Source organism: Pungitius pungitius, chromosome 8, assembly GCF_949316345.1.
Source record: "Pungitius pungitius chromosome 8, fPunPun2.1, whole genome shotgun sequence".
Taxonomy (NCBI): domain Eukaryota; kingdom Metazoa; phylum Chordata; class Actinopteri; order Perciformes; family Gasterosteidae; genus Pungitius; species Pungitius pungitius.
In genome coordinates this window covers 19,878,208-19,898,891 of record NC_084907.1, presented here as the reverse complement: position 1 = coordinate 19,898,891, position 20,684 = coordinate 19,878,208, and the positions used below count along the sequence as shown (strand labels likewise).

Sequence of the window (20,684 nt, the reverse complement as noted above, 5' to 3'; positions counted from 1 at the left end):
CGGAGGCAGGCAGAGCCGGCCGAGTACTACCGCCACACCAGTGACAAAAACACAGAGACGGCACGCTGTCGCTGCGCGGGTGACCTTGAGACGGGATGTTTTACACGGACTGAGCTGACCACAGGAAACTTTTCTTAGACCTTGGTTGTAAAAAAAAGAAAACAATAATTTAAAAAAACAGCTTCCTGGAGTCACACTAAAGAGAATCTCGTACAAAAGATGGATACTCCAATTTCCCCCGAGCAAATGGCTCATTAACAACTTGGAAGTGATCGCTCGGAGTCAGCAACTTGACCAACCTTGTCACGCCTGCTGCTGTCCAACAGAAAAAAGGTACACAGAGTCATATTTCAATTACGGCTGTGGCTCAAGAGTCTAGCGCACACCCAGAGCGGTACCCGTCATCCCAAGTTGAACACGCGAGGCCATCACACGACCGATCGGCTGTTACTCCAAAACGAAACACATTAGCTCAGTCTCCCTGACCCTCTTCGGGCGCACACACACACTGACGAAACACTCAAAGAATGCCATGCATTCAGACATCAGTGACGCAAAAATGCAGCTTGACAAAGACAGATTAGAGACAGTTATCCAAAAGTGGAATGCTCTCCATTTTATTTGTCCTGTTTGGATGATACCGACCAGTTTATAGAAGTCAACGCAGCCACGTAGAAGCAACATCTACCCAAGTATTTAATCAATAAATAAAACTTTGAACACAGAGTCAAGTTCCAAAGAAAATCATTGAGAAACATGATTTCTAATTCAGTGTAAAGACTTCACGAATCTGGTTTGAACTAATGTGTGCAGAATGAACTACCAATCAAATCAAAACACCACCAAATCGCTCTAAACGATCATCAATCAGGCAACGTGATACAAGTACAGAACCTGCCACCGGAGACACTTCACGCGGTCCCACGAGAAAAAGTGATAAGTTAATGAATTATTGAGGGCGCGGGGACCGACAGACAAAGACCGAGAGCCATGCATCCCGGTCACTCATTCCGCCCCCCCCCCATCCGCAGTCAAAGAATCCCCCCAAAGATTGATTCATTGTTAACGCAGCCTGACACCCTGTGTGAGGGGAGAAAGGAGAGTGGTAGATAAAGGGACAGAGAATGGGAGACAGAAGGGGCTCCATTTGCCACGAATATGAGCAGAAGCGCTTCGAGGAACAGGTTCCCACAGTGGTCATTCTACCACATGCAAAAAAAAATTTAAAAAGGGAAAGAAAAAATAACACGTTTTTTTTTGGGGGGGGGGGCTTGAGTAATAGCCTCAAAATAAAGACAAGTTAGCTCTTCATGGCGGCGCTGGACGGCCGGCCGAGTCACCCTCCCTTGTTCTTTCCCATTTGCATCCCCACATTGTTGAGACGTCGCAGATTATCTAATGAGTGGCCGGCATGAAATCATATAAGCGGGGAGCGTTCATTATTCTGCGGCATCCTGGTGGCCCGGGCTGTGTGGTGACATGACAAACGCACAGAAACCCTCACTGGGAAATGTGCATTGAGCGGTTCATGCCTGCAAGTATCGGCAAGGACGGCCCGGGAGGGGGGGGGGGGCGAATGAACGTGAGCCACAGCACACCTAGAGTGAAATAGACTCACCTACACCTCCCCGTTGTTCTTTTACACCACCTCACAAAAAAACTCTCTGTGCTCAGCACAAGACACAGAGGAAGGCAAACCTGGACTCTACCTGAACCCTGTGAACGTCTTCCTCCTCCCCCCCCCCCTCCTCCTCCTCCTCCTCCTCCTCCTCCTCCTCCTCCTCCTCATCATCATCTCTCTGCTAAGTTATCGTCCTCCTCTTATCGCGCACACACACTAAATATGATGCATCATACTGTGATTGGCAACTATAACACCCATTACAATCACCGATACGTAGTCTCCCCACAGCCACGCACACACACAGCAGATGCTGCGTGGATCCTCCGGCGCAGCCACGCTGCTCAGCGGGTCGGTTCAAGTTTGTGTCGTCAGCGGCTGAGGTCAGTGGGAATACGAGGTGGTCGTGCGTGCGTGCGTGCGTGCGTGACCTGCAGCCGGTTGACGTCATAAATATGCATAAGTCACAGAGAAAAATCCGGCCTCCTCTTGTTTAAAAATGGACAATTGTGCGCGTCCCGCCGGTCACGTGACTCGACTACGTGAGCGTGTTTGTTTAGATGGTGTTTGACTGTTCGTGTGAATTCATGGTATCTAAAAAAAAAAGGTATGGAAAAACTATGTCACATGCGAAATGCAGCCACGGGGTGCTTACGTGTTTTATTTTTATTTATTTTTACCCACCACTACATTCACGACGGAGGCTCGAAAAACAAGCAACACAGCTTTTTTTTTTTTTTTTAAATTATTTTGATATTGTTACACACGAATACTTCCGCGCGATGACTAACGTTAGCCGAGTCCTGCAGCCCCGTGTACCTGACACACGGAGAGAGAGAGAGAGACACACACAAAAAACCCAGCACCCAGAGCCACACAGCTGTGCTTGTGTGATAGCGAACACAACCATGTGGCCCTACAAAGTTCATTATTCGACATAAAAAAAAAACCCGACGAGTCGCCCCGCAGGAAGGATGCGTGTGACCGGCTAACCGTTCGACTGTCGCCCCGCAGCGAAGCGCAGCCCCGAGTCCCGTAAACTTTGTAGCTAGCAGATCATGGAAATTAAAAAATTAAAAAATAAAAACAAAACGCCGACACAAACGAGCGACACTTCACGCGAATCTCCCCCCCCCCCCATCCCATTCGTTGCCAACTCCCGGCAGCCGGTGATTTCAACGCAGACATTCCACAACAAGCGGAGAGCGGTGAGGCGGCTCGTTGTGTCGCCGCGGCTCGAAACCCCTCCGCAGCCCGCCCGGTGGGAGCGGAGCGGCACCGACTGTCCCCGTGGCTGGATGTGCACGTTCAAATACACGCTGCCGCCGCTGTTTCAAACTCGGTAAACAGTCGAATCGTAAAACCAATTGCAGAAAACTCACCGGCTGCGATGTTTTCATTGAGTATAGCAGTTTATTTTACGCCTCTACAAACTCTCCGCCATCTTCAGCAGGACCGTGTTTGTTTAAATGCGAAACACTCCCAGAGCGGAGGGAGCCAGCTTGTTGGGGGGAGCGCGGTGGCTTGTGGGTAATGGTGTCGCTTTCCTGCGCGAGCTGCCCGAAAACGGCTCGACTCTTCCTCTACGCGAACTACACGCGCACCAATACCCATCGGCGACGTGAGCAGCAGTGACTGATGTTATTAGGGGATAGATTTAAAACTTATTTATAGGCTGCCATAAAAGCGGCTTTGTGCTAATTACATACCATGCCACTAGAATATTACGATATTGCGTTATCTGATTATTGTCGAATAAATCACAGTTTATATTTTTCACCGATAGAAAAGACTTGAAGACACGGAATTGAGCAAACAGAAACATGTACAGATTGCACTGGGTGACTTTTAATGAAACGGAACAGTGTAAAAAGCTGGATGTTTTTTCAAATATTGTTTCTCTTAAGAATTTACGAATCACCAGGCCTTTTGACTGTAATAAGGCCTGCATTATGCAGGATAAAATATAAATGCCAAATATAGATTTGCAATCATGATAAATGGTCTCTATAACTAGAACACACTGTCAGGTTATGCCTCTTAATACCTTAATATGTTAACAGTGCCACTGAGAGTCATGCCCGATGCACCAAGAAACAGTCCCACTGGTGATCCCCACACCCACACATTTTGAAATGTTACCAGTGACAGAGACTGTGGGGGCCAAAGATGGAGGCCAAGTAGCACAACGTAGGGGGGCTAGGAGCGTAAAGAAGAGAAGAGTTTCAAAACTATAGCTATTTACCTCCTTGCTTGTTCTTTCCTGACTGAACTTTCAGCAGTCCACCTCACACAAAAAGATTTTGAGGTGGACAAAAAAGAATAAAGAGCTGTGTTGACTTGGATGGGTGGTTTATTTGCGAGCATTTTATGTTTCAGCAGCCGATTATAAAAATGCAATCAGAAAAAGCTGTTGCTGGCAGACTTTGCGTAGGACTGCTCCCAAAGGTGTAACACAACTGGTAGTAAAGGCCAATAACCCACACATGCATTTTCACCATATTGATGCAAAACACGATGACATACAGGTTAATCCACATCCGGTAGATTGTTTGCTAACGTTGGCTCATTAAATCATTCGCAGTAAAATAACAGAAAAAGCCCCCTATGCTTCTTAGGTTGGGTATTTTTGTTCTGTTTGCATGTCTTCCTGAGCAAGGGAACCTCAATTACATTCCATGGAGACCCAAAGAGGGGCCCATTGGCCCTCTGTTTGTACCCCCTCCCCCACAAAACACGGCAAACTGACCTTCCCCCTCAATGAATGTGAGACACTTTATCCCATCCCCCCTCCCTACTCAGCCCCTCTACTTTGAAAGGACAGGAGATAACAGTTTGAAAGGACAGGAGATAGCCCCATAATCATTAATGCATTCAGATTAGTTTACCTGCAAACAGCAAATGGCATGCCTTTCTTTTCTCCGATCCAATTCCCATCCCCCAAATTCCCAACACCATGCAGCTGCATGAAGCACAAACACATCTTGCATACCATTATCAGCTATAGTTATGACGGATGACAGTCAATAGTCTGAAATATAAAATCCAGGTTGACAAAAAAAAGCAGGTTCAATGATCCTGCATCTAAAATGTAACAAGTGTAATTTAGTGAAATACGTCACATCCAACACAGTTAGATCTGTATCTTTGGTAACCAGATAATGATTCTGATCCCTATCATGTAATCAATTGTTTGGTGATGAGAATCATCGAACAAATAAAAACATTAATGTTGTCTCTTCTGAAGAAGTTGATGAGTCATAGACTCCTGCCTAATTCTCCAACAATGGTTTAAGAAACGTTTTGCTGAACTGCAGGTCACTTCCTCAACGGCAGCTCTGACAAAGGTCAGCCATTAACATGACAATAATGAAGTATTGATGCTGGTTAATTAGAAAGGAATGTTTGGAGGAGAAAGAAAAAAAAGAACGATTAGAGCCGTCGCCTGTAAGCACATATTTGTTCATTGCATTCAAGGCCTTGAATCCAAGGAGGACTTTAGAGCTATGCGAGGTGTGCACAGAGCAGGGAAGTCTCGCCGTGGGGCGCCATCTTGGGGACTGCGGGGCTCGTTACGGGTCGACCGCTTCTTCAGCTGCCTGGCCGCCGTCTGCAGACCGGACGCCGCACGGTGTCTCCCTGTGGGGGGGCGGCGGACGTAATAGACAAACTCTTTGCACTTTCCACCTCACAGGCTTTTCTTCTACACTCATTTGAAGTGAGCTAATATGTTGCATGTAACGCCAAGTGACCTGTTTTGTTATTGCCTCTGTTTGTGCAGGAGCAGCATTGTTGGGCTCTTCAAATGGCTTCCCTTCATGCACCAATCTGGCGGCCTCTTTGTGTTAACGTCATTAAAGGGGCTCCATGGTAATGTATATATATATATATTCGGTGATTCTTGACATAAACTTCTGCAGAATCTGTGGGTTTGAAGCGGTCTGATCCGTTACGAGGTTTCGCCACGAGAGGTCGCTGTTGTCTTTCTTCCCATAAACAAATAGGCCGAGTGAACAGTGAGAAAGTATACTTAGCATTACTGCTAAGTGACACAAACACTGATTCCAGCATAAATCTTTTCCTAGTTTTTCACAATGAGCACTCTGATCCTCAATGTCAGGGGACAGTTTTCTGGAGGCAGGTAGTGACCGACGTGGTTCCCAATTTCTTCTATAGATTTTAGGACATGTGTGTGACCATTAGTAATGTGCATAACATTGGTGTAAACCAGTGTTGCTACTGCTTTGCTAGTTTATCCATTAATCTTTGGTGCATGTATGTCTGTCGTTTTAGCGAGACACGTAATCCCTCCCCGCTGCTCGCTGTGCCTGAGCTGACAGCTCTCTGGATCATGCAAGTTGTGTGATGGATCTGCACACAAGTGTGTAACTAAAGGCATATATAACACTTTGAAAAAAAATGCTTTTGCTTTAATACCAAATGATTTTGTGAGAAAACATTGCCAGACATTTGCTAATATGACAACATTAACATTAAAAAGTTCTGATCTGTAATGTTTGCAGATCATGTCTCTCTAAAATGGACAATTGCAACCAATGCAGGCGATCTGTGCTTTCAAAATTTTTCCGTGTTTGAACGTTACGTCAGAAACTAGAAGTCACTGTTTCTTTAATAGTATGACCGCGGCCTATTGTGGAAACACCTCGTCAACATGTGATCGCCCCAGTTCAGCAGCCACAGCTTCAGGCAAATCACATGACTTTTAATTCAGTCCGCATGTTTAGCACGGTTGTTAAACCTTCATAGGCCAAAGTCACTTAGTATACATTCATTTCCATTGCCTGTTGAGTCTTTTCTTCTATTTATAAAGCCGTTTGGGCCTGCAGACGGTTGTATGAGCTTGAGGGTGGGAACTAGTGAGGCAAATTCCTCCTAGAGGACACAGGCCTGTCCTTTGTGTGCACATTTGCTGTCTACCCCTCATAGCTGCAACTACTTTATGGCACATTTAGGAAGCAGTGACAGCCGTGCAGTCTTTTTGCTCCCTCATAGGTGTGCGCAGGCGGACCGCTTTCGATCTGGGCCTAGCGCCCTTCGCTCAGAGTGCTGAGCTTTAGCTCCCCTCTGCTAAACAAAAGACAAGCAACCAGGAAATGCACCAGCCAATCAGCAGCCGCCTTACATTTCGTCACCGAGCGTGGCCAGTCTCGGCGTGCCTTCCATCGGAGCGGAGAGTCGGACAGCTTGCAGAGCCGAACGCTGTGCTGTGAGCAGGGTGAAGGGGCTGACAGGGCCGTCCTCCATGTTTTAATAAGCATTGACATATCACACAGAGTTTGTAGCCATGCATCCACAGAGGTAAGCCCTATTTTCATTCTTTCACACACATACACACACACACACACACCCACACACCCACACACGCCACACTGTTGAAAAGGCACCAGCTGCTGTGTGTGGCCCGTGCCTGAGTAATAATACAGGTTAGTCTGATAGACTGGGGGGTGTTTGTCACCCCACAGCCTAGGATTGGAGCTGAGAGGGAGAGCATAGCACGAGAGCAGTACGGCCTCTGTGAGCTGGTTGGTTGAGTGTGAGGTCATTTTTTTTTTACATACGTAGGACACTGAATATGACCTGCTTTTCTCTTCTCAAAGATCAAAAGAGGATTGAGCTTTTGCGGCTGCTCCTGGGCTGTGCTGTCAACAGTGCCGGCGCGTGGTGAGGGATCCGGGCGGGATGGGGGAGACGGGGGGGGTTTGGGGGGGGGGAGCAGTGCACAGGGGGGACTCCCCCGCAGGAATTAGCAGATGGTGAACTGACAGCACAGCGAGTTTAATTTAGGCCTCATACGGCAGGGAAGCGAGGCAGCGTTGCACTGCCGTAATTGTTTTGCCTGACCCACACACGGCGATGGTAAAAAAAAAAAAAAAAAAAAAGCGACAGACTGGTCATCTAGTTGTCTAATTCCCCACAGTCACCTAAACCCACTTCACCTCCACCTTGATTCATTTATTTTTATGTAAACCGGGTGAATAAACACCATTGCTTCTCCCCCCCCCCCCCCCCCCCTCCCGGGCCTAAACCCCCGTAAGCTGCTCGACCGTTTCCCTAAATACCAATTATGTGCTGCGTGAATATGCCGCGGCAGCTTATTTATACCGGGGTTGGAGGAATTGCCCGTGCCTACTGGTGTGCACTGCCTCCCGGTGTTGTTCTCTGCTGCCGAGCGTCAGCCATTTTAGAGAGCTTCCCCTTTCTGTCCCTCTGCTTCAAGCACACTGAGTATTTGTATGTGAGGGAGAGGGAAAGAAGAGGGAAGGACTTCCTCTGAAAAGGGCTCTGCACAGAAACCTCATCTCATCCAGAGAGGCTTTACAGCCTGTTTGAAGTCGACAAGGTTAGATTGAATTCTGTTTATTTATACATATATCTATATCTATGAGGGAAATATATATATACATATATTTACACATATGTATATATACGTGCATAGATGTGGGTGTTTTCTGTGTGCATGACTCCGATTAAAAATGTTCAATTTAGTTCAATCTATTTCTGCCACTTCAGCAATAGTGTTATCATAATTCTTTAGCATTTGATGTATTACAGGAAGAATATGTGTGGTTGGTTTTAGTCATTATTTGTGTGATTAAATATAACCAGCCATAAATATGGCCTTGAATTGATGGCGCACACAACGTTGCTTGACCAGAGTTCAGGAGCAGTCAGCATTGACTGAAACATAAAGTGTTTTGTGAATGGTGCTCGCTAATTTGTCTCATCCCTTCATTCCACCACGGTGCGAGGATTGCAGCGGACCGACGCACGCGAATGTCCACCAGTTGACCTTCTTGGACCCGCGTAGATTAACGTAGTTGGCCTTGATACTCTGCAGGACGGACGGCTTGTGCTCGCGTGCCGCTAAAATTCTGCCTATGTGTATTTTTTTGTCTCGTGATCAAACGAAGCGGTTTCAAGCAGATTTTCCTCCCACAGGAAGACGGAGAGATGCACGACGATGCTCTCACCGCTTTATGCGGGGGTTTTTTTTCGCCGGCTTACTGTCGCTCACACCGGCGTCCCCCCAGGCGGACGTTGGTTATGAGACGGCACATGTTAAGGAAGCATTGCAGAGGGGAGGGAGGGGAGGGGTGTCCATGCTGTCTGGGAGGCCCGTGACATTTCCAGCCCTTCCTTTGTGTCCAGTATTAGGCCCATGCTGCATATCAACAAGCCGGGGGGAGGGCATGTAATAAGCTGCAGGTGGTCTTTTACAGCAGCCTCAGACTGGTGCCTTGTGAGCGTGCCGCGTGCGCGGCATGCACCGTGGTCTGAGCGAAGGGAGGGAGGGGGGGGGGGAGATTGAGGGAGGGAGAGCCTGCGTGTGTGTGTTCAAAATGGATGCCGCACACATACGCCGTCCGAGGGCGCAGCGAGGGAGGGAATCTGATCCTCTCCCTGTCGAGAGCGCCGTCGCACGCACGTGTGATGAAAAGCACACGGCCGCTGTGTGTCTGCACGGGGGGGGGGGGGGGGGTTCCAAACCAAAAGTGGCAGACTTGGTTTTCTGCTTCTTCTTCTTCTTCTTCTTCTTCTTCTTTCTTCTTCTTTTTTCTTTTTTTTCAAGCAGCAGTGAGGAGCAGTCCTCTCTGCATTGCAGCACTGTGGCTGAGCAAGAGCGGGGAGAAGGGAGCCCGTGTGGCACGCCGGGCCGAGCACCCAATCAGACGCCTCCGTGTGGTGCTCGGGCCAATCGGCAGCCGGCAGCCGAGGTTAAAGATTTGACAATTGCAGAAGAGAGCAGCAGGGAGAGAAGGCCTTCTGGGAAACCTGGACCCATCTTTTACCTCATCCCCCACTGCCCCCCCCTACGCCCTCCATAATTGAAAAAGATTAAAGAATAGGCTGAAGAATCTGTATGTGAGTAAGGAGAGAGAGAGAGAGAGAGAGAGAGGGAGAGAGAGAGAGGAAAAAGAAAAGGTATGCTCGTTGATTTCCTACGTTGAAGCATGGATGTAGTGGCAATGGTGGGTGTGGAAGGGGTGTTACGTGGCTTTCAGTTGGCTGCTTGTGTGCTCCATGGTTTTTTTGGTTTTGCAATGTCGTTGTCAGGATTGAGTGGTATTGATTTTTGTCCTCGTGCCTGTCCCTGTCCCTGTCTCTGTCTCTGTCTCTGTCTCTGTCTCTCTCTCTCTCTCTCTCTCTCTCTCTCTCTCTCTTTGTCTTCTGCTGGCTGTGTTTCCTGCCCTGGACAGGACAGGATGTTGCCGGGGTAGTTTGTATGAGGCTGTCCAGACAGGTTAGACGAGGAGGCCGGTAGGAGCCTGTTCACTGCTCCACTGTCTGTCCCTGCAGACGAGCTGTGCTCCAGTCTGATATTTCATCCTCCTTTCAGTGATGGAGGAGCAGAAAGCTGTAGCAGGGGGTTAGTGATTCCCGGAATGGAAGTAGGGTTTTGGTTCTGGTTTCGTTCCCAGCAGATGCCCATCTATTCTCCGCACAAAAAAAAACACATCAGTTTTCCTCTCCTCGGGAGGAGAGTGAAAGAGAGATTGGCAGAATCGAAAGCCACCGACGACGAGGCCGCCGCGTCTGCCGGTGGCGTCAGAGAGAAGGGCAGCGCTAGCAGGATCGACAGCGGGGCGCCCGCCGACCAAAGGTGAACCGTGAACCGATAGGGAGGGAAAAAACCTGTTGGGCAGATTTAGAAATAGACAGCGGTTCACAGCACGCCGTCGCTTCGCAGACTGTGTCTGTTACTGGGTCACATGATCCGTGAATACGACATGGCTGTTTAAACACAGCCTTTCACTTGTCAGAAGGTTGGGCCACTGCAGATTCTTTCGTTCGGTGTTGTCATGTTTACTATTTATGGGTTTGTGGCAACAGGAGGAAGGTGCTTGTTGTTTATCTGTGGGAAAAGGGCCCTGCACTTTGAGCTGCGTTTCTCCCATTGTTGGTTATCTTTTGCTTTGACTAAGTGTGGAAACGTAGTCTGACTGAGTCACCAAGCTGCAGTCCCCTTCTACAACATTCTTTTTTTTACATGTGTCTTTAAGCCTTCATGTATGCTTTGCGTGATATCCATTGTGACGTTATCAGTAATGTCTAAGTCGTATACGATAAGATGATATTGCGATATCTATTGAAAGAAATCAAATGATAATGCTGTCAGTTAAAGTCATCAACACTCAAACTAGCACTGTAGGGAAGTGAGTCTGTAAGTATAACGTTACAAATGCAGGGTTTTGATTGTTTACACAACATCAAATGTGTATTTGTTTTACATGATATCAATAGTACATTTTATTCAGTAGCATGGTTATTGCCAATACCCTCTTTCACAAGCCCTCTAAAACATAACTTTTCTAGAATATAGTATTTTGGAGACTCTTTATAGTTGTTTTCATGCAGCACAACCTTTTTTTGTGATAAGTGATCAGGAAACCTCCAGCAGAGTGCCAAAGGTTGAAAACAGTCGCCATTTTTCAGTATTCTCACAGACGCAATATAGCATAAGCATTGCACTTTGTCTGATGTGGTGGAAGGATATTTACAGGCTTCATGATGCTCCAAAGTACCAAATTCTTACCACGATTATATTCATGTCAAGAGAAAGAAACGTATCCTTCTCTTACAGAAAATCCCATTGTAGTACAGCAGGGGAAATGTTAAGGAGTGGGTGAGCCTGTTTAATAACAAAGCTTTGTAGAAACGTAGCCTTAACACTTACTGCACACAGCTGGAGGTCGTCAGCGATCAAGATTATTTGGATTTTGTGAGGCACAATATGACATGTTTGGAGAAATGTGCATATTTGGCATCAGATGGGAAAGCGTAACACTGTTTGTGACTCTGAAACTGGATGAAAGTTTTAATTCATTCCTGAATCTTAAAACTAGCCTTCAATGGCAACTTGGCCGGCTTAGGTGACAGCCTATGTGATGCTGGAGCCTCCCTCTCTCCACAACGCGTCACTCTCAAGAACGATTTTTCCAACAACAACCTTCACTTTATGCCAACAACAGCGATAGGTATGTAGGTCCTGTTTGACGGGTGAACCTTTCATGATGCTCTTTCTTGCATCAGTGCGCCAGAGGAAGAGGAGAAAACTGAGGTTACAGAAGAAGAAATGGAGATCTCAACGCGATCTAAGGGTAAGAACTCCGAGGTTTGATGGTGAATATTACGTAAGGGGATTTGTTGTGGTTGACTGATATTATATAACTCATGATGCCTACTGGCTTCACCCATTAGTGAGAGTGCAGGAGAACCGTAGTGTGTCATCTCGGGTTCCCTTCTTACTCCTTAAAGCCTTTTAATGTCTCGTCTAATTGTTTTTGACCTTTTTGCGTGCAGACGGTGGGTCAACAGAGCGCGTGACCCAAAAACGAAAGATGCCTAGCCCCTCTCAGTCATCCAACGGTCACTCCTCTGCCGAGACGTCGCCGTACCCCGTGAAGAAGAAGAAGAAACCGGGGGCTGTCAGCAGCAGCAAAGACCAGGTAAACGGTCCTCTGAGGGAGGACGTATTCAGACACTAGGCCACGACGTTGGAAGGCTTGTCACTCATCATGAGGTAAAGCTTCAGGCCTAAAAGAGATGCAGTTGTCTCTCCGGGTCATTAAAAGTAAGATTGGTTTTACCCGCTGAAGGACTGAGACGTCACCACCATGAAAGTTTTCACTGATTTCCTATTTAGTGGCATCGTTATTTGTTGTCTTTGGGGTCAGTTTATCTCCGGGTGCACCGATTTGAAAACATTAGATTTACAAATATTTTGATTAGGTTTTGCTGCACATTTATGTCGCAGTTTTCTGTCCCAAAAGTGCCGAAATCTAACAAAACAGTCAGGAAATCATTTGCGCCTAACTATTGATTTTTTTACTCACTTTGCAGAACATTACTCTATAGTCGGGTGCTAGTATTTACACTGATGTCTTTTTAGCTTTAGTTGACAGAGAAGAACTTTCTTTACTGTAAACTACAATGAATACTGTCTTGTTTCAGCAAGTTGTTTTTGACATGTCGGGATACCAAATCCTGTTCAAATCATCTATGGACAATCTACTTTTGAATATAACACAGCCAAATAAATCCAAATCAACTGAAATCAGGGAAGGATAATGACTGGTGCACTGACAGCATGGTGGGTGCTGATGAAGCCCATGTGTGATCACAGGGTCCATAGAGCATGCATGCTCGTTTGTAGGGAGAACACACATCTGGCACACACACCTGGACGCTATAGCCCCACTCTTTAAAGCGCTGCTTGTTGTTATCAGTGGGACGGCTCGTGATAACCTACTAAGGCAGCTGAGTTTCAGCACTTCTGCGGGTTGGATGTCGTGGAAAATACTCTCATGTGACTCTTTGCACTTTGATACGTGTTGTTGAATCTCTGCAGTGGTGAAATATTGTGAAATTGTTAGAAGATACCAGGGGTGACCCTGTGATTTCTGTCTCTCGTTAGCTCCATTGAGTTTTAGGTATTTCTATGCACCATTGAGTTATATCACTGAATTCTTTAGTGTTATGTTTTGGATTTTATGCTCATATTAATCCATATTGTTGGCATACATTTTCATGCAGTTTAATGTTTAATAGCAGTGGATTCTACTGGCAATGGTAAATCTGTATTTTCTCAGGACTGAGAGTTAGCTATCAGTTGAAATGCTTTTCTTTGAATATAATTCCCTTCAATCTGAGAAAGTGCCAAGTGCATGCTGTGCTTCCTTTATGTATAAAGCAGGTCACAAACGCACAGTATGTAAAGGATTGCTGGTTTCTTAAACTTGACACATTAAATGGACCTTTTGTAAATCATTCGTAGCAACTGTCTGAATCCTTGCCAGTTTAATCAAGGCCGTCCACACTGTTGACCCTTCTGCTCACTGGCAATGGTTGTGCTCTAAAAAACCAATTGGTGTGTAATACGTGTGCCTTCTTTTCAAGTGTAATGCTGTGCATGCCTGCTTGGCTTTGTTAATCTCTGGCCTGATTTTGACCTTCCCCAATTTTTGTCTTTCTTTTGCCTGCATTCCAGTCAGAACTAAGACATGGTCCCTTTTACTATGTGAAGCAGCCAGCACTCACCACAGACCCTGTTGATGTTGTACCGCAGGACGGCAGGAACGACTTCTACTGCTGGCTGTGCCACCGCGAGGGCCAGGTGCTCTGCTGTGAGCTCTGCCCCAGGGTGTACCACGCCAAGTGCCTCAAACTACCAGCCGAGCCCGAGGGCGACTGGTTCTGTCCGGAGTGTGAGGTACTCGCACCAGGAGTATGTGCAGTGCAGGGTTCTTGTGCGACAAATCTCAAAGCCTGTAGTCATGTTTGTTTAGGTCACGGTGGGCCGCTGTGTAAGTTTGGACGCGGGTAAACTACCATTAATGTGTTTTTTGTGCAATTTTGGGATAAGAAGAAGGTTTTCAAACGTTTTCCTCTTGATGTCTTTCAGAAAATAACGGTTGCTGAGTGCATAGAGACTCAGAGCAAAGCCATGATGATGCTAACGATAGAGCAGCTGTCTTACCTACTAAAGTTTGCCCTTCAGAAGATGAAACAGCCAGGTGTAAGTACTCTGGTCTCTCATGTCTTATTTGACATCATTTGTGCTACCAAACCGATTACATTGTGCTGCGGCAGACGGTCTAATTACAGATGGGGTACACTGTTTATTCTCATGGCTGCTTTTTCTAAATGAACATTCACAGTTATCACCTAGCTATTGGCATGTGCTCTCTTTTGGTCTTAATTTTTGTCGACTGCTTATGCAACCATCATATTCCCATCAGTCGTGCCAGATGTTAAGATCTGCACCCCAAAGATCTGCCTCTCAGTCCAGCATGATCAATTATTAATTTGCACGTGCAAAATTTGTTTCTAATAACCAAACTAACAAATCGTAGTCGTTGTGCTATACTGGGCCTGTCAAGGCTGGAAACCATGAAGGTGGTGAGGATACAGCTGCCCCTCTCACTCTCTTTCAGGATCATCCCCGCTTGTCATCTCGCTCCCCCCATGCAGCTTCCACGCAGAGAAAGACTTTTAATTGGGTAATCAATTCCAACACTAACAAGACCCCATCATGATTTCTTCCTCCACTGGTTGTCACGCTTTTGTTTTGAAACGGCTCTTAGATTTTTTTTTTTTTTTTTTTTCTTTCTCTTGAGTAGTAGCATGTGGTGGTAGCATGTTCACGTGTGTCCGAGGGGAAGGTGGTGCAGTATGACTTTATTTTTTCTGTCCACTCAATCCCGCAGACTGAACCCTTCCAGAAACCTGTCTCTCTTGAACAGCACCCAGATTACGCAGAGTACATTTTTCACCCGATGGATCTGTGCACGCTGGAGAAGGTAAACCACAAGCTCTCACATATTGTTCACTGAGAGGATGGATGTCACAATGTTTTAAAGGTTTGTCAGTCGGGCATCCTCTCTTCTATTTGCCTCGCAGAATATTAAAAAAAAAATGTATGGCTGCACAGAGGCCTTCTTGGCAGATGCAAAATGGATTTTGCACAACTGTATCATATACAATGGAGGTATGTAAACAACATTCAAGAAAGATCCAGCAAATTATAATCTATTTGGAACAATTTGATTGAATTATCAACATATCTAGGGTGTATTTAAACATGAACGTGTTTCCTTGTTTCAGGCAATCACAAACTCACGGCTACAGCTAAAGTGATAGTAAAGATCTGTGAGCATGAGGTGGGCACATGGTTTGGTTCAATGAAACACCCGACGTGTCAGCTGCAACTTCCCTTCATGTGTCTTCTGATTCTTTAATTGCAGATGAATGAGATTGAAGTTTGCCCCGAGTGTTATCTCTCTGCTTGCCAAAAGAGAGACAACTGGTTCTGTGAGCCTTGTGTAAGCTAGTTGAGTGACTTGACGTTTCTGTCGATGAGTTCGCCTGACTGTTACCCCGTTTTTAAGCACAGATCACCGTGCGTGACAACCACTTTGCTCCTGTGTCTCACCGCATGGCCACAGAGTAACCCACATCCTCTAGTGTGGGCCAAGCTGAAGGGATTTCCATTCTGGCCTGCTAAAGCTCTGCGGGACAAAGATGGACAAGTGGATGCTCGCTTTTTTGGTCAGCATGACAGGTATCAGCCCTCCGTGCTTCACTTAGTCAGTTTCCTTGCACATATCCCTCTTTGCTCATGATGTGGATCTTTTTTTTTCTCCAAAGGGCTTGGGTGCCTTTAAACAATTGCTACCTCATGTCCAAAGAGATTCCCTTCTCTGTGAAGAAGACCAAGAGCATCTTCAATAGCGCCATGCAAGAGATGGAGGTCTATGTGGAGAACATGAGGAAGAAGTTCGGCGTGTTTAACTATGCCCCCTTCAGGACACCTTACACCCCTGAAAATAACTTCCAGATGCTGCTGGATCCGTCCAACCCGTCGTCCACCCCGATCAAACCCGAGAAACAGGAGAAGATCAAGCTGAGCTTCGACATGACGGCGTCCCCCAAGATCTCTTTGGCCAGGACCATGCTGTCGGGGGCCGGGTTGGGAGGCGGCGCGGCGGGCCGGAGGCTCCCCCTCAGTGACATGCCTCGCTCCCCCATGAGCACCAACTCCTCTGCCCACACCGGTTCAGATGGGGAGACGGAGACGGCGGACAAGTCCCAAACAAAGGCCCCAAACAGCCAGTACAGCACAGGAGAAGAGTCCATGGACTGTACAGGTATTTGGACCGGTGCCTTTTTTGCGAAGCAACTCGTGAGTCGTGTCAGATAGCAGGTGGCTTCCTTTGACGGTAAATATCTCTTCACAGCGTCACCTGCCCACCCTCGACCTTGTCCCGCTGGCAGTTCCTTAGACAGCCCCAAACCATTTCACTCTCAGGCTCCTGGCGGTCCCAAGCAGGAGAAGACACCACCGACAGGAAGCATACTGAACCTCAATCTGGGTAAATCTCTTTTTGGTGGTTACGCATTATTCATGAAACCAGTCACAATGTCCGTTCTCTGTGAGCAAAAGTCTTTTCTTGTGCGTGTATGGCCGTTCGGGAACAATTTTAAGTTGTATTTTACCAGATCGGAGCAAAGCAGAAATGGACCTGAAGGAGCTTAGTGAAACGGTTCAGCAGAAACAAGGAGCCACGCCGGTCCTCACCTCTCCAAAAAGACAGATCAAGAGCCGGTTCCAGCTGAACTTGGACAAAACCATTGAGAGTTGCAAGGCACAGTTGGGTGAGCGGAGTTTAGTAATCTAAAGTATTACCGTTGAGGATAGTCAGCAGAATCAGTGCCCGACTGGGAAAGTCGCAAAGCAGAACACAAGTTGTGACGTGAATGTGTGATCCTGGGTGACATATCCCTCCAATGACTTTGTTTTGCAGGTATCGATGAGATATCCGTGGATGTGTACAAAGGTGTGGAACACAGCGACTCGGAGGACTCCGATAAATCTGACTCCAGTGACAGTGAGGACGCCAGTGATGAGGAGCAAAAGACCAAGGAGGGTGAGGACGCAGCACCAAGCGACGAGGCCCAGAAGGACTCGGCCAAAAGCAAAGCCAAAGACCAACCTTCCCCGAGCCAAGAGGAGGGTGAAGCCGATTCTCACGTGGCATCCGAGTCCACGGCAGGCGACGTCGCCGCAACTGCGACCGACGCTCCGACCAGAGCGCGAGCGAGCCCCGGATCTGAAAAGGAGAGCCCAGAAAAGACCAAAGCACCTCCAGCCTCACCTGGTCTCCGGGAGAGGCCTCATGGGAAAGAAGAGGCAAAGCAGCCCGCGCCGGCGGAGGACTCCGACTCGGAGAGAGAGCTGGTCATTGACCTTGGAGAGGAACCGGGAGGCAAGGACCGGAAGAGGAGCAGGAAGGACAGCGCCTGTGTTAAAGAGTCTTCCGCTGGTAAAACTGAAGGTGAGAGTTGTGCCGTTTTTTCTTTTCTTTTGTTGGTCCCACGAGAAATAATCAAAGACACACGCAATGTAATGTCTATTTTTAACCAATATGAAAGGTGACAGATCACCAGCTTTACCAGGCGGAACTGTTAAATCGTGCACATTTTCTTGTAGGGAAAGCCGCCACCACGTCAACCCTCCCGTCTCAGAACAGTACGGCTCCCTCCACCCCCTCCAGCGCTTCCGCACAGTCTCCCATAGCCGTTCCTGTCACCATGGTCTCCTTCACTACTCCCTCACCCGCAACCATCAGCCTCGCGACCGTGTCCGGGGCCACAGCGACACCCCCGTCTTCCTCCTCCTCCTCCTCCTCCTCCTCCTCCTCCTCAGCCGCCGCCACGCCGGCCCTGAAGAAACAGCGTCCCCTGCTGCCCAGGGAGACGGCGCCGGTGGTGCAGAGGGCTGTGGTGTGGAATCCCAGCGCCAAGTTTCAGACCTCCTCTCAAAAGTGGCACATGCAGAAGGTGCAGCGGCAGCAACAGAGCCTGCAGCCCACGGCGGACGCGCAGGCCCCGGCGTCTTCTCCCGGCGGGGAAGGGCAGGCCCAGGCGCCGACCCAGACGCAGGCCGCCGGGAACGGCTCCGCGGCAGTGTCCCCCTCCTCCTCGGCGCCGCAGTCCGCTCAGAGCACGCGCTATCAGACCAGACAGGCTGCTAAAGGTACAGGACGAGTGGGACTCAACAAAGTGGCTGGGGCCAGTTCATGGTGAAATGTACAGTATGCACTTTGTGACCATCGCCCGCTTGATATTGTCATATGATCCGTTTTTTTTTTTCTTCTTCTTTCCCCCCCCCCCCCCCCCCCCCCCGATGTTTCTGATTAACAGTGTTTATCTATTCCCAGCTGTCCAACAAAAAGACGCCCCCCTCAGCACGTCCACGTCGGCCGTCACCCTGGTGTCCGGTAGCCCGTCTGCGGTCGCCATGATGGCCGCATCAAGTTCGGGCCCAGCTGCTACGTCATCACCCGCGGCGACAGACCCGTATATCCCCACTGCTTCGGCGGATGCAGCTGCAGACATTGCCAAGTACACAAATAAAGTCAGTATTGTTTTTTGCCTCACGGACCAGTTTCATATTAGAAAATATCTTGCGGACGGGTCTTGCGGCGGAGAAAACGTAGAACACAGAATTATCGGCCAATTGCGGGGGGCGGAGGTTGGGGGGGGGGGGGGGGGGGTGACGCTATGGAAGAAAGGCTTATGTAACTTGGAGAGGCTCTAGTCGTTTTTCTAAAAAATATATTTTTTAGAAAACAAAGTCAAATTTCTTCTTCTTTCTCTGTGACACGGTAACAAGTGGTCGGGGACTCCTACTTTGGACCATAGCACCAGCCCATCATTCTAAATACTAGCCAAAATACTGAGATGAAATCAGCCCCGGAAAGCGTTTTGGAGTATTTCTCTTGGTGTGAAATATAATGGTATATTACGGGTGAACTAAAGGTGCCTACAATAACCTGAGATTCAGTTTTAGCCTCCAAACTGCATATTTGAAATTAAAAATAGAATATATCAAACTTGAAGAAGACGAGGGACATGTAAACTACCAAGACAGATTAGTGTTGGTAGTTCACATGTTACATCCATAAAGTACTTATGTTCTACTCTTTTCAGATAATGGATGCAATCAAAGGCACAATGGATGAAATCTACAACGACCTGTCGAAGAGTACTTCAGGCAATACCATAGCAGAGGTAGGTGGTTGCTGTTGGCCCTGTAGAGACCAAATACTGTTCAGATCATAACAACAGCTTTGCATGGGACACTTTACCAAACTTAACCCATGGCCTTTCAATTGAAATTCAGATAAGACGACTGAGAATCGAAATAGAAAAATTACAGTGGCTGCATCAACAAGAGCTGTCAGAAATGAAGCACAATCTTGGTGAGAACTTCTGAGAAGTCTATGAGCAAAGTTCTTTGCACGCGGTCTCCATCGCCTACAAACCACGTAACGGGTTTCCCACGTGTTTGATCAACTTCACGTGTACTTCAATGTAGAGCTCACGATGGCAGAGATGAGGCAGAGTCTGGAACAGGAGAGGGAGAGGTTGGTGAGCGAGGTGAAGAAACAGATGGAGCTAGAGAAGCAGCAGGCGATGGACGAGACGAAGAAGAAGCAGTGGTGCGCCAACTGCAGGAAAGAGGCCATCTTCTACTGCTGCTGGAACACCAGCTACTGTGACTACCCGTGTCAGCAAGCCCACTGGCCAGAACACATGAAGTCCTGCACTCAGTCAGGTAACGGCACGCGCAAGCATCAACATGCCGACGATGACATTCACACAAGCTAGGCTCAATTCCTTCTTCTTTTTTTTTTTTTTTCTTTCTTTCATTCTTGCGGGCAGCTCGTGACCCTGCGAGTCTCCGGTCTTTAGCTCGCCTGCATAATCGCCACGCACATGGCGCCTGACGTTTTCCTCGATGTGATGCATATTTTTTGTTTTATTTGTAGCCTCGGCCCCACAGCAGGAGTCCGAGGCCGAGTCGACAGCAGACCCCCCCATCAAAGGTTTAGGGCAGAATAGCAGTGGCCCGAACTCTCTGAGAGACGCGCCGGCCTCTGCACCACCAGACAGAGACTGTGACACGGAGAAGAGCACTGACAACGCCCCTGTCACTTTATCCTGAACAAGTGTACCGTACTGCAAAATGTAAATGTGTATAGTTTTTTTTTTTTTTCCACAAAAAAGTCTATGTAAATTGTTCTGTTCAAGCAGCCGTTACGGGAGCATTCTAAATGTTTTTATTTATTTATATATTTGTGTTGCCTTCCAGGGCTCACATACTGTCCCCCGGTACACAGTGGTCATTTTAAATGTGAAATCGAGACTGACAGCAGGTAGTTAGTAACCACTAGATAGGGCAGATTAAAAAGTGTATACTGCATTTTCACGCTCTGCCTTGCAGTCTGTAGAGCTGTCGTCATGAAGATCTTCAAAGCATGCCTGAATGTTTCAAAACGTACATCTAGTGTAAAAGACGACAGTTAAACTGTTTTTAGACTGCAAAAGTGTAACCCATGCTAATGGACCACCCAGATTTAGATTAGACTGTTGACAGAAATATCTGTAAATTACTTATTTTGTATTTTATGTTAATTTATTTGTTATTCTAATGTTGCCTGCTGTATACTACAAAGAAAATAACAAATACAAACAT

The 20,684-nt window shown here is 47.4% G+C and overlaps 2 protein-coding genes across 13 annotated transcripts in view; one reads left to right on the top strand and one right to left on the bottom strand.

The window, feature by feature from the left end:
• Positions 1 to 3,133, bottom strand: part of LOC119194060 (nuclear receptor coactivator 3-like) — a 28,694-nt gene extending 25,561 nt beyond the window's left edge. For 2 of the 3 annotated variants that reach the window (XM_037448115.2, XM_037448116.2), the window contains exon 1: positions 3,004 to 3,133. The gene's annotated coding sequence lies outside the window, so the exon portion shown is untranslated. The remainder of the gene's footprint in view (positions 1 to 3,003) is intronic. The other variant, XM_037448114.2, reaches the window with a different exon arrangement.
• Positions 3,134 to 5,411: 2,278 nt separating this feature from the next.
• Positions 5,412 to 20,204, top strand: zmynd8 (zinc finger, MYND-type containing 8). 10 transcript variants are annotated; one of them, XM_062563739.1, is made up of 21 exons: positions 5,412 to 5,491; positions 11,675 to 11,742; positions 11,945 to 12,090; positions 13,632 to 13,853; positions 14,046 to 14,159; positions 14,578 to 14,643; positions 14,851 to 14,943; positions 15,044 to 15,131; positions 15,248 to 15,303; positions 15,388 to 15,465; positions 15,589 to 15,704; positions 15,791 to 16,290; positions 16,381 to 16,515; positions 16,643 to 16,798; positions 16,948 to 17,478; positions 17,634 to 18,179; positions 18,364 to 18,560; positions 19,136 to 19,216; positions 19,329 to 19,407; positions 19,524 to 19,763; positions 19,978 to 20,204. In XM_062563739.1, the coding sequence occupies exons 1-21, from the start codon at positions 5,427 to 5,429 to the stop codon at positions 20,151 to 20,153; spliced, it is 3,753 nt and encodes a 1,250-aa protein (XP_062419723.1). In that variant the 5' UTR covers positions 5,412 to 5,426; the 3' UTR covers positions 20,154 to 20,204. The 10 variants fall into 10 exon arrangements, with proteins under 10 accessions (XP_062419723.1, XP_037304019.2, XP_037304023.2 ...); XM_037448122.2 differs by lacking the exon at positions 5,412 to 5,491 and adding an exon at positions 6,782 to 6,940; XM_037448123.2 differs by lacking the exon at positions 5,412 to 5,491 and adding an exon at positions 7,703 to 7,982.
• Positions 20,205 to 20,684: the final 480 nt, after the last annotated feature.

What these genes read in the sequence shown, in the direction of transcription:
- zmynd8 (XM_037448117.2), top strand. Translation starts at nt 10,027, where the DNA reads ATGGAAGTAGGGTTTTGGTTCTGGTTTCGTTCCCAGCAGATGCCCATC. An exon ending in ATCTGTGCACGCTGGAGAAG is followed by an intron (nt 14,944 to 15,043) that starts GTAAACCACAAG and finishes TTTGCCTCGCAG; the next exon opens with AATATTAAAAAAAAAATGTA. An exon ending in AGAAATGAAGCACAATCTTG is followed by an intron (nt 19,408 to 19,523) that starts GTGAGAACTTCT and finishes ACTTCAATGTAG; the next exon opens with AGCTCACGATGGCAGAGATG.